Source organism: Saccostrea cucullata, unplaced genomic scaffold (assembly GCF_032062105.1).
Source record: "Saccostrea cucullata isolate Sc308-1 unplaced genomic scaffold, CSIRO_AGI_Scuc_v1 ctg457, whole genome shotgun sequence".
Lineage (NCBI taxonomy): Eukaryota > Metazoa > Mollusca > Bivalvia > Ostreida > Ostreidae > Saccostrea > Saccostrea cuccullata.
In genome coordinates this window covers 265346-277737 of record NW_026933724.1, presented here as the reverse complement: position 1 = coordinate 277737, position 12392 = coordinate 265346, and the positions used below count along the sequence as shown (strand labels likewise).

The window sequence follows — 12392 nt, the reverse complement described above, 5'->3', positions numbered from 1 at the left end:
TAACATCACTAAATCCGAGATAAGAGAGGGTAAATAACATCACTAAATCAGAGACTAGAGAGGGTAAATAACATCACTAAATCCGAGATAAGAGAGGGTAAATAACATCACTAAATCAGAGATAAGAGAGGGTAAATAACATCTCTAAATCAGAGACTAGAGAGGGTAAATAACATCACTAAATCAGAGACTAGAGAGGGTAAATAACATCACTAAATCAGAGACTAGAGAGGGTAAATAACATCACTAAATCAGACACTAGAGAGGGTAAATAACATCACTAAATCAGAGATAAGAGAGGGTAAATAACATCACTAAATCAGAGATAAGAGAGGGTAAATAACATCACTAAATCAGAGATAAGAGAGGGTAAATAACATCACTAAATCAGAGACTAGAGAGGGTAAATAACATCACTAAATCAGAGACTAGAGAGGGTAAATAACATCTCTAAATCAGAGACTAGAGAGGGTAAATAACATCTCTAAATCAGAGACTAGAGAGGGTAAATAACATCACTAAATCAGAGATAAGAGAGGGTAAATAACATCACTAAATCAGAGATAAGAGAGGGTAAATAACATCACTAAATCAGAGACTAGAGAGGGTAAATAACATCACTAAAACAGAGACTAGAGAGGGTAAATAACATCTCTAAATCAGAGACTAGAGAGGGTAAATAACATCACTAAATCAGAGATAAGAGAGGGTAAATAACATCACTAAAACAGAGATAAGAGAGGGTAAATAACATCACTAAATCAGAGATAAGAGAGGGTAAATAACATCACTAAATCAGAGATAAGAGAGGGTAAATAACATCACTAAATCAGAGATAAGAGAGGGTAAATAACATCACTAAATCAGAGATAAGAGAGGGTAAATAACATCACTAAATCAGAGACTAGAGAGGGTAAATAACATCACTAAATCAGAGACTAGAGAGGGTAAATAACATCACTAAATCAGAGATAAGAGAGGGTAAAGAACATCACTAAATCAGAGACTAGAGAGGGTAAATAACATCACTAAATCGGAGACTAGAGAGGGTAAATAACATCACTAAATCAGAGACTAGAGAGTGTAAATAACATCTCCAAATCAGAGACTAGAGAGGGTAAATAACATCACTTAATCAGAGGTAAGAGAGGGTAAATAACATCACTAAATCAGAGACTAGAGAGGGTAAATAACATCACTAAATCAGACACTAGAGAGGTAAATAACATTACTAAATCAGAGATAAGAGAGAGTAAATAACATCACGAAATCAGACACTAGAGAAGGTAAATAACATCACTAAATCAGAGATTAGAGAGGGTAAATAACATCTCTAAATCAGAGACTAGAGAGGGTAAATTTCAATCACTAAATCAGAGATTAGAGAGGGTAAATAACATCACTAAATCCGAGATAAGAGAGGGTAAATAACATCACTAAATCAGAGACTAGAGAGGGTAAATAACATCACTAAATCCGAGATAAGAGAGGGTAAATAACATCACTAAATCAGAGACTAGAGAGGGTAAATAACATCACTAAATCCGAGATAAGAGAGGGTAAATAACATCACTAAATCAGAGATAAGAGAGGGTAAATAACATCTCTAAATCAGAGACTAGAGAGGGTAAATAACATCACTAAATCAGAGACTAGAGAGGGTAAATAACATCACTAAATCAGAGACTAGAGAGGGTAAATAACATCTCTAAATCAGAGACTAGAGAGGGTAAATAACATCACTAAATCAGAGATAAGAGAGGGTAAATAACATCACTAAATCAGAGATAAGAGAGGGTAAATAACATCACTAGATCAGAGATAAGAGAGGGTAAATAACATCACTAAATCAGAGACTAGAGAGGGTAAATAACATCACTAAATCAGAGACTAGAGAGGGTAAATAACATCTCTAAATCAGAGACTAGAGAGGGTAAATAACATCTCTAAATCAGAGACTAGAGAGGGTAAATAACATCACTAAATCAGAGATAAGAGAGGGTAAATAACATCACTAAATCAGAGATAAGAGAGGGTAAATAACATCACTAAATCAGAGACTAGAGAGGGTAAATAACATCACTAAATCAGAGATAAGAGAGGGTAAATAACATCACTAAATCAGACACTAGAGAGGTAAATAACATTACTAAATCAGAGATAAGAGAGGGTAAATAACATCACTAAAACAGAGATAAGAGAGGGTAAATAACATCACTAAATCAGAGATAAGAGAGGGTAAATAACATCACTAAATCAGAGACTAGAGAGGGTAAATAACATCACTAAATCAGAGATAAGAGAGGGTAAATAACATCACTAAATCAGAGACTAGAGAGGGTAAATAACATCACTAAATCAGAGATAAGAGAGGGTAAATAACATCACTAAATCAGACACTAGAGAGGTAAATAACATTACTAAATCAGAGATAAGAGAGGGTAAATAACATCACTAAAACAGAGATAAGAGAGGGTAAATAACATCACTAAATCAGAGATAAGAGAGGGTAAATAACATCACTAAATCAGAGATAAGAGAGGGTAAATAACATCACTAAATCAGAGATAAGAGAGGGTAAATAACATCACTAAATCAGAGACTAGAGAGGGTAAATAACATCTCTAAATCAGACACTAGAGAGGGTAAATAACATCACTAAATCAGAGATAAGAGAGGGTAAATAACATCACTAAATCAGAGATAAGAGAGGGTAAATAACATCACTAAATCAGAGATAAGAGAGGGTAAATAACATCACTAAATCAGAGACTAGAGAGGGTAAATAACATCACTAAATCAGAGACTAGAGAGGGTAAATAACATCTCTAAATCAGAGACTAGAGAGGGTAAATAACATCTCTAAATCAGAGACTAGAGAGGGTAAATAACATCACTAAATCAGAGATAAGAGAGGGTAAATAACATCACTAAATCAGTGATAAGAGAGGGTAAATAACATCACTAAATCAGAGACTAGAGAGGGTAAATAACATCACTAAAACAGAGACTAGAGAGGGTAAATAACATCTCTAAATCAGAGACTAGAGAGGGTAAATAACATCACTAAATCAGAGATAAGAGAGGGTAAATAACATCACTAAAACAGAGATAAGAGAGGGTAAATAACATCACTAAATCAGAGATAAGAGAGGGTAAATAACATCACTAAATCAGAGATAAGAGAGGGTAAATAACATCACTAAATCAGAGATAAGAGAGGGTAAATAACATCACTAAATCAGAGATAAGAGAGGGTAAATAACATCACTAAATCAGAGACTAGAGAGGGTAAATAACATCACTAAATCAGAGACTAGAGAGGGTAAATAACATCACTAAATCAGAGATAAGAGAGGGTAAAGAACATCACTAAATCAGAGACTAGAGAGGGTAAATAACATCACTAAATCGGAGACTAGAGAGGGTAAATAACATCACTAAATCAGAGACTAGAGAGTGTAAATAACATCTCTAAATCAGAGACTAGAGAGGGTAAATAACATCACTTAATCAGAGGTAAGAGAGGGTAAATAACATCACTAAATCAGAGACTAGAGAGGGTAAATAACATCACTAAATCAGACACTAGAGAGGTAAATAACATTACTAAATCAGAGATAAGAGAGAGTAAATAACATCACGAAATCAGACACTAGAGAAGGTAAATAACATCACTAAATCAGAGATTAGAGAGGGTAAATAACATCTCTAAATCAGAGACTAGAGAGGGTAAATTTCAATCACTAAATCAGAGATTAGAGAGGGTAAATAACATCACTAAATCCGAGATAAGAGAGGGTAAATAACATCACTAAATCAGAGACTAGAGAGGGTAAATAACATCACTAAATCCGAGATAAGAGAGGGTAAATAACATCACTAAATCAGAGATAAGAGAGGGTAAGTAACATCTCTAAATCAGAGACTAGAGAGGGTAAATAACATCACTAAATCAGAGACTAGAGAGGGTAAATAACATCACTAAATCAGAGACTAGAGAGGGTAAATAACATCTCTAAATCAGACACTAGAGAGGGTAAATAACATCACTAAATCAGAGATAAGAGAGGGTAAATAACATCACTAAATCAGAGATAAGAGAGGGTAAATAACATCACTAGATCAGAGATAAGAGAGGGTAAATAACATCACTAAATCAGAGACTAGAGAGGGTAAATAACATCACTAAATCAGAGACTAGAGAGGGTAAATAACATCTCTAAATCAGAGACTAGAGAGGGTAAATAACATCTCTAAATCAGAGACTAGAGAGGGTAAATAACATCACTAAATCAGAGATAAGAGAGGGTAAATAACATCACTAAATCAGAGATAAGAGAGGGTAAATAACATCACTAAATCAGAGACTAGAGAGGGTAAATAACATCACTAAATCAGAGATAAGAGAGGGTAAATAACATCACTAAATCAGACACTAGAGAGGTAAATAACATTACTAAATCAGAGAAAAGAGAGGGTAAATAACATCACTAAAACAGAGATAAGAGAGGGTAAATAACATCACTAAATCAGAGATAAGAGAGGGTAAATAACATCACTAAATCAGAGACTAGAGAGGGTAAATAACATCACTAAATCAGAGATAAGAGAGGGTAAATAACATCACTAAATCAGAGACTAGAGAGGGTAAATAACATCACTAAATCAGAGATAAGAGAGGGTAAATAACATCACTAAATCAGACACTAGAGAGGTAAATAACATTACTAAATCAGAGATAAGAGAGGGTAAATAACATCACTAGATCAGAGATAAGAGAGGGTAAATAACATCACTAAATCAGAGACTAGAGAGGGTAAATAACATCACTAAAACAGAGATAAGAGAGGGTAAATAACATCACTAAATCAGAGATAAGAGAGGGTAAATAACATCACTAAATCAGAGATAAGAGAGGGTAAATAACATCACTAAATCAGAGATAAGAGAGGGTAAATAACATCACTAAATCAGAGACTAGAGAGGGTAAATAACATCACTAAATCAGAGACTAGAGAGGGTAAATAACATCACTAAATCAGAGATAAGAGAGGGTAAATAACATCACTAAATCAGAGATAAGAGAGGGTAAATAACATCACTAAATCAGAGATAAGAGAGGGTAAATAACATCACTAAATCGGAGACTAGAGAGGGTAAAGGTAATCACAGGCAGCAGTGTTAGTTATGAGGCACTTGCACAGTATGTGTATTTTACATATCAATCTTTTAATATAGTTTCTATTTATTCCAAAACATAGATTACAACAGAAAAAGAGAAAGCTAATGAAGAAATAACAGAGTATGAAGCAAAGTATGAGGTAACAGTCCACCAGTTAATTGCAGTTTTATACCAGTACATGATCTATGCATTTTCATATTTAAAAATTAAAATGTGAATAGGTTTTTTCCCTGTTAAGATTGGTAGAGGTTAACTAATCCTGACCCTTTAATATTAAAATGTCACTTATTTTGTTGTTTATCTCAGTCCTAGCTAGTACAAGTATAGGTGACATAATTAAACTGTAATCCATAAATGTTTGAAAAAACAATCAAGTTCCACTATTTATAAAAGAATGTAAGTATTACATTTCCCCTCCCACCCCCTCCCCCCTTTTTGTTAATTGTAGTTAAAAATAAGCAAAGCACTGTAGATGGGGATGACATTCATAATTAACAAATATTGGATGACTTTTGTAGAAGCTGAGCCAGAGTTTGGAGGATACCAACAGACTACTGGTGCGTCAGATTGAAAATGTTGAACAACACAAAAAGAACTCCTCCCAACAAACACTGGTTATTGACCAACTACAGAAGGAACTGTCAGAGGTCAAAGGTGAGCTGCAGGAGGTCAAGGCTAAAAATAGATCACAAACAGAGCAGCACAAAGAAGAGGCTAGAGAATGGAGACATAAGGTTGGTCTTAATTACATGCATTACTGATGTTAATGAATATTACCTAGAGTCTTTGACGAATAAAATGCAGGTGTTATTTATTTAATATGTAGAATTCACAACTTCAAGATGAACTGAACAAAATCAGTGAAGAGTTGATAGATCAGAGGAAGACATGTTCTGATTTGGAGGAATTGAATACAACATGGGCGAATCAGAATATTCAACTAACAGAACAACTTCAGTCCATCAAGGTATGTAATAGCTGGAATTCTTAATATTGTGCTTTTTTTTCTATACTCGGTTATGTTTGTGAGTTGTGGTTCAGACATATTTTCTTATGACAAACAGGAACTTCTGAACAAACCTAAACAGGATCAGATTCAGCAGACGTCACTGAGCTGGCTGGACATGGTGGAGCGGGAGAGTCAGACGGAGGTGTTCTGTGTAGACGTGTCAGTCCAGACGTACACAGCCCAGCACAGGACGGAGAGTTCCCAGACACCGGTCCCTGACTCTACAGTATCAGCCACACAAACCAGGAACCCCGCCCTGGCCAACTCCATCTCCCAGACAGACGAGGCGGAGGTACACAGCGTGGCAGTCCAGGCCGAGATCATCAGGTACAACTCCAAAGAGAGGCTCTTCTCCCAGTCCATGTCCTCTCCCAACGGTTCTCTTAAAATACTCAGTCAGCAGTCCTTAGCAAGCCAAACCGATGAGCAGTTAGCCCATACTGATTGTAGTCAGTATAATACACAGGTAGTTTCTATTGACTGCAGTCAGTCGAATACACAGATTGTATCGGGAATGTCTAGTCAGTCAGTACAGGACACAGATTTACAATCAGTCAGTCAGCCAGAGAGTCAGGTTCTCCCAGTCATCTCTAGTCAATCTCTGCCAGCTGATGAGAGTGAACTCCAAAATATTGGTAGTCAACTTGCCTCTGAAGATACTAGTCAGTCCATGACAGTAGATTCATCTCACTCAGAGGCTATTCATCTAGTAAAGCAGAACAAACCCGACAGTCTCCAAACTTCTACTGAAAAGGAGATCCATGAAAGTATTATGGAACACCAAAATGTTGCCAAAAGACATTCATTTCAGTTTTCTAGTTCAAATATCAGCAAAACAATAACTAGTAGCAGAGAATCTGTCATAGAATGTGCAAAGAGAGAAATAACATTAATTTCCAAAAATGCTGAAGAATTGAAAAGCAAGCATGGAAGTGAAGAGAATAATAAATCAGAAGTAATGATTGAGATCCCAACAGACATATCTAAAATAGAAAAAGATATTGACAATAAAAACTATGAAAGTATTGACAAAAGAATTGATACACAGACCAAAATATCCAGAGATAATGGACAGATTTACACAGAAGGTAGCGAATCAGACCAGAGTGAATGTGGGAGTGTCAGGAACAAAAATGAAAATCAGCAGAGTAACACTGGAGGAAATGACGAACAGTCCAGTAATGTTGGTGGAACATCTCCAAGGAGTCCAGGGGGATCCAGACTGAAGTTATCTTTGTCAAAACTGAGGATTCCAACATCTTTGTGTGAGACTCACTCCAGCGAATCGTAAGTTTTCTTTTATGACTAAATGCGGATATCAAACAACTAGTTCATGTATCTGATCTAGGTGTTTGTATCTGATGTATAAAAACATTTTACTTTCTCAACAGATCCTTAAAATTGACACCAAATCCTGAAGGGATGAAAGTGGCTGCTGAAAGCTTCAAGTTTATCAAAGGAAAGAATACACCAGGCAAGTTGCTGAAATATCCATATAAAAATACTTCATTTTGATGATTCAAAATATGATACATACAGTAGTAATGATTTCATCTGATATCTTATAGATTGTGACAATAAAGATGTGAAGGGCATTTTGAAAGGTAAATTCTTCATTAAATTAGTTCGATCCATAATTTTCATTTAGATGAAAAATATGTTGCTTGATATTTTATTTCCATTTGTAAGGAGCTATGTACCATATGTAAAAGAATTATAAATATTAAGTGTTTATGATAGATGTAGGACAAGAGAATCATTATAAGAGAAAAAGTGTCTCCTTTGGAAGTCCTCTGCAGAATGTTCAACAGGTAAGACATGAATTTTGTCCTGCAGTTAATCTAACATTACAGGTGTTATCTGAAAGTTTTAATTTGTTTTCACGTCCTTCTAGTTTTCTCAGACCTCTGTGGAGAGTGTTTCACGTGATGATGGAGACAAAGATCTGTTTGATGACTCCGACGATGACACGGAAGATAAGAATTATAAGGAAAGAAGATCAGAGAGTTGTCTGCCAGCCACAACCCTGATTATTGGCAACAAGAGGGTGGAATCTTCCAACTCGGTGGCCAGTCTCATAGACGAATATCTCCCCGATACTTCTCTTCCTAAACCTGTGTCAGTTCTGACTGTAAATAAGGAGGACGATGATGAATTACAAATGTCTTCCACAAACACCATTAACAATTCTAAAGCTTCACCATGTAGTAGCAACCAGAGTGCATTCAAGTTGTCGAGAGGCACGACAAGTGTGAGTGTTGGCAACAGATTACTGCCCGTACTGGAGATTCCTAGTGTACCCACCCCTCCACCATCAACTCTCTCTAACCAGTACAAACGCACTATAGATGCCATCCTCAACAAAGGCAAGAAGCAGAAAACTGAACACTGAATGGTTTATTAGTAATAGTTGTTGTTAATGTATGTGTGTTTTTGATAGTTCACATATCTGCAATGTGGATGTTGTAAGGTTGTAATTCAAGATTTTTCTCATTGCTAGAAGTATTCCCAGCAAAAGATTCCAGTAGTTCTTCAATTTCCGTTTAATAAAAATTATTTTGTCATGATATCAAGTTTTTATTTAATAATGAATGACTTAAAAGCAGAAACTTGACATGTTCTGTATCAAGGGTAGAATGCAGGTCATATCATATTTAACTAGAACTGTCCAAATGGGACAAAATACCCCCCGTTTTTCTGAAGTAAATTTTTCCATAAGAAAGATATGGACCAGACATGAATTATGAAATTTTTCTTCCAGTGACCTTGAATTTCCCCAAATGACCTTGGGTGGTCATGACACACCCTTGGGTCATGGGCAATCTTTGTGTGAAATGAGAACCTACCAAGTTTATCCATAAGAAAGATATGGACCAAACACGAATTATGAAATTTTTCTTCCAGTGACCTTGAACTTCCCCAAATGACCTTGGGTCAAGGTCATGACAAACCCTCAGGTCATGGGCTACCTTTGTGCGAAAATGAGAACCTACCAAGTTTATCCATAAGAAAGATATGGACCGGACATGAATTATGAAATTTTCCTTCCAGTGACCTTGAACTTCCCCAAATGACCTTGGGTCAAGGTCATGACACTACCTTAGGTCATGGGCAATCTTTGTGTGAAATGAGAACCAACCAAGTTTATTCATAAGAAAGATATGGACCGGACATGAATTATGAAATTTTTTTTCCTTTCGTCATGACCTTGACCCAAATGACCTTGGGTCAAGGTCATGACATACCCTTAGGTCATGGGCAATCTTTGTGTGGAGGAGTAGATTCTAATGTCCCTCCGTAAGAAAGATATGGACCGGACACGTTTGCACAAACAGACGGACGGACAGACAGACGGACAAGGTGATTCCTATATACCCCCCAAACTTCGTTTGCGGGGAGTATAATGACCTGTGACTTTCAACTTCACCAATAACCTCATATGAATTATCGAGTACATTTTTCCCATGTTTCTCCATTACATTGATAGAGATTATATGTAGGTGTAAGATCTCATACCATTTACAGTTTCAGATGCATCATGGTTCTCAAATTTTATTATGGAGATGGAGTAGAATATTTTTTGTCTCGACTTAAAGAAACTCTGGAAGCTAGTTAACGAAAACTCTGTCTAATGTCAGGATGCAAGGTGGTTTTGCAAATCTGAACAGGACATAGCAGTAGCTCATGCCTTACAAAAATAAATCTGTAAACAGAACATGTAGTACTCCTAGACCTTACCTAAGGTTATGAGAAGGGCATCATTTTGTTGTCTTGGGACTTGTCTTGTAAGAATACAACTGTCATATAATTGCAATAAGGGATTGAGACATAATGATTCAACAAATTAATTTATTCATCAAGTATAAAAATTTCATTTTTATAAATATCACAGATATTTCTGAAACATGAAAAAAAACTGAGAACATCATCCCTGAAAGTCTCTGGAGAGATTGCTGTTAAAACACAGGATCAGTCACTCTCAGACATCACGTCACGTGTGCTCGTCCCTTTGTTAAATGTTCTGTTGATGTCACTAAAGCAAATGCAAGAGATTCCACTACAAAAGAAAGAAAATTCTACACTTAGGACAACAATGCCAAAGAATAGGAAATTCAATATCTTAGTATGTGGTTTTATTTGTATTTGTAAAAAATGTTAAGAATTCATTTGTCTTAAAACTTTTCACATTAATATGCAACAGTAGCACATTTCTACACATATAAAATATTACACAGCCAAATATGGAATAACGTAAAATACGTACAGTGTGGAAAAGATCCCCTTTTGATGACATTGTTAAGAAATGTGGAAAGGAACAGAATACACCTAGAAAACTCTATTTCCATTCCTTCAATGGTCTTCAAGCTGAAAAATATATTTACACGCATCTTAAATACTTCCTAGCTTAATTGTTTTTTTAATCACTTTCAAAAATTTTCATTTTCATGAAACATCACTAAATAATGGTGAAGGGCTTCAATCATAAACTGAGAATTCAGGGTTCTTAATCACATCAACACATATCATGACATTAAAACTATATCTGTGAGGCTTTTACTTCTAATACAAGGTGCTTGTTGAAGGAACAGTTACTACCCAGGCTTTACAGTTCTTGGCTTTGACAGGCTGCCAGAAAAACCTTGTGATCATGAAGTGAGCACTATATTTCTAAGCTACCACTTGTGCATAACCTAATGACAGATATTTCAGAATGTACTGCGTGATTTTTTTATCTGACCTTGTGCACCAAAACGTATTGCTTCCAAATTTTTTTTTTGTTTGTTTGATGGACAAGCCAGAACACACATTTGCCCAATAGAAATTTCTGCATAAAAGTGAGTCTCCAACTCAACCTTGATTTACTAAGATTGCTTTCCTCACCTTATTTCCTGAATGCCTTCATCCCAGAGAGCCTGGAAATTCAGAATGAGATTCAGAACGTTCATCACAGCCTGTTTGAGGAGCTTCACCATTTTATGCAGCAGACATCTCTCGTGTATTGTATTAACGTATTTATTGTGGACAGCTATAATCTGATCCAGATCTTTAGCTTTCTCCAGGTCTTGTTTAAATTCAATGCCTGTGCTGTGTAGAATCTGCAAAAGTAAAAATTTACATGGAGTTGTTGACAATGAACTTAAAATTAAAGACTCTCTATAAAATATTTAATCCAGAAATGGAAAATTCATGCCTGTTATTCAGTGTAAGAAAATACCCTTGTCATGATGTAGTTATGGAGACTATTAACAAAGTAGGTCAGCCTCATTCTCAGTATGTGCATTCTATGGATCCTCCCCTCCCTAGGCATGTCCTCATCCAGGTGAAGTGAGAACTCCGTCCCAGAGTGGCTGTGTAGGGCAGGGTCTTTTTCCAAATCTATGTCGGAGAGAAATTATCACTGATACAAATTAAAGGGAATCAAGAAACCTAATCTTTGGCTTGACAAGTCACTAACTTCAAAAATCTAATTCTCTGGAATAGTCAGAATGCTGTAAAACTTCATGATCAGGCCAGGAACAATTTGTCATACTAATTACTTGTGCAATAATTAAAAGTTATACATGCATTCATCTTGTAAATACACAGACTGTACAAAACAAAAGGCCCACGGGCCACAGCGCTCACCTGAGCACATCGGGCTTGAATTTACTCCCCCCCTCCAGGCATTCATCATTTGAACAAACTAGAATCTACACTACCTGAGGATGATTCCATATAAATATCACTAATCATAGCTTTGAAGTACTTGAAAAGAAGATTTTAAAAGGTTTCCCTATATATCCCTATGTAAAACTTGGGTCGGCCATTTTGGCCCCACCCTAGCCACGCGGGTCATGATTTGAACAAACTTGAATCTACACTACCTGAGGATGATTCCACGAGTTTCATCTTTCCTGGCCCAGTGGATCTTCAGAAGGATTTTTAAAGATATTTCCTATATATTCCTATGTAAAACTTGGGTCGGCCATTTTGGCCCCACCCTTGCCCCGGGGGTCATGATTTGAACAAACTTGAATCTACACTACCTGAGGATGATTCCACATAAGTTTCATCTTTCCTGGCCCAGTGGTTCTGGAGAAGAAGATTTTTTAAAGATTTTTCCTATATATTCCTATGTAAAACTTGGGTTGGCCATTTTGGCCCCACCTTGCCCCGGGGGTCATGATTTGAACAAACTTGAATCTACACTACCTGAGG

The 12392-nt window shown here is 36.1% G+C and overlaps 2 protein-coding genes across 3 annotated transcripts in view; one reads left to right on the top strand and one right to left on the bottom strand.

Annotated features, from left to right (window-relative positions):
- LOC134239164 (uncharacterized) overlaps positions 1–8701 on the top strand; it is a 164465-nt gene extending 155764 nt beyond the window's left edge. Inside the window, exons 8-15 of the mRNA XM_062721328.1 lie at positions 5265–5324; positions 5704–5919; positions 6012–6152; positions 6250–7481; positions 7586–7682; positions 7756–7798; positions 7935–8005; positions 8089–8701. Of these exons, the coding sequence (XP_062577312.1) occupies positions 5265–5324; positions 5704–5919; positions 6012–6152; positions 6250–7481; positions 7586–7682; positions 7756–7798; positions 7935–8005; positions 8089–8586 (2358 nt within the window). The 3' untranslated portion in view covers positions 8587–8701. The remainder of the gene's footprint in view (positions 1–5264; positions 5325–5703; positions 5920–6011; positions 6153–6249; positions 7482–7585; positions 7683–7755; positions 7799–7934; positions 8006–8088) is intronic.
- Positions 8702–10026: 1325 nt separating this feature from the next.
- LOC134239124 (gamma-tubulin complex component 5-like) overlaps positions 10027–12392 on the bottom strand; it is a 35153-nt gene continuing 32787 nt past the window's right edge. For both annotated transcript variants that reach the window (XM_062721286.1, XM_062721287.1), the window contains exons 20-23: positions 11410–11570; positions 11076–11290; positions 10459–10559; positions 10027–10251 (exon numbers count right to left, since the gene is read on the bottom strand). In XM_062721286.1, coding sequence (XP_062577270.1) covers positions 10181–10251; positions 10459–10559; positions 11076–11290; positions 11410–11570 — 548 coding nt within the window. In that variant the 3' untranslated portion in view covers positions 10027–10180. The remainder of the gene's footprint in view (positions 10252–10458; positions 10560–11075; positions 11291–11409; positions 11571–12392) is intronic.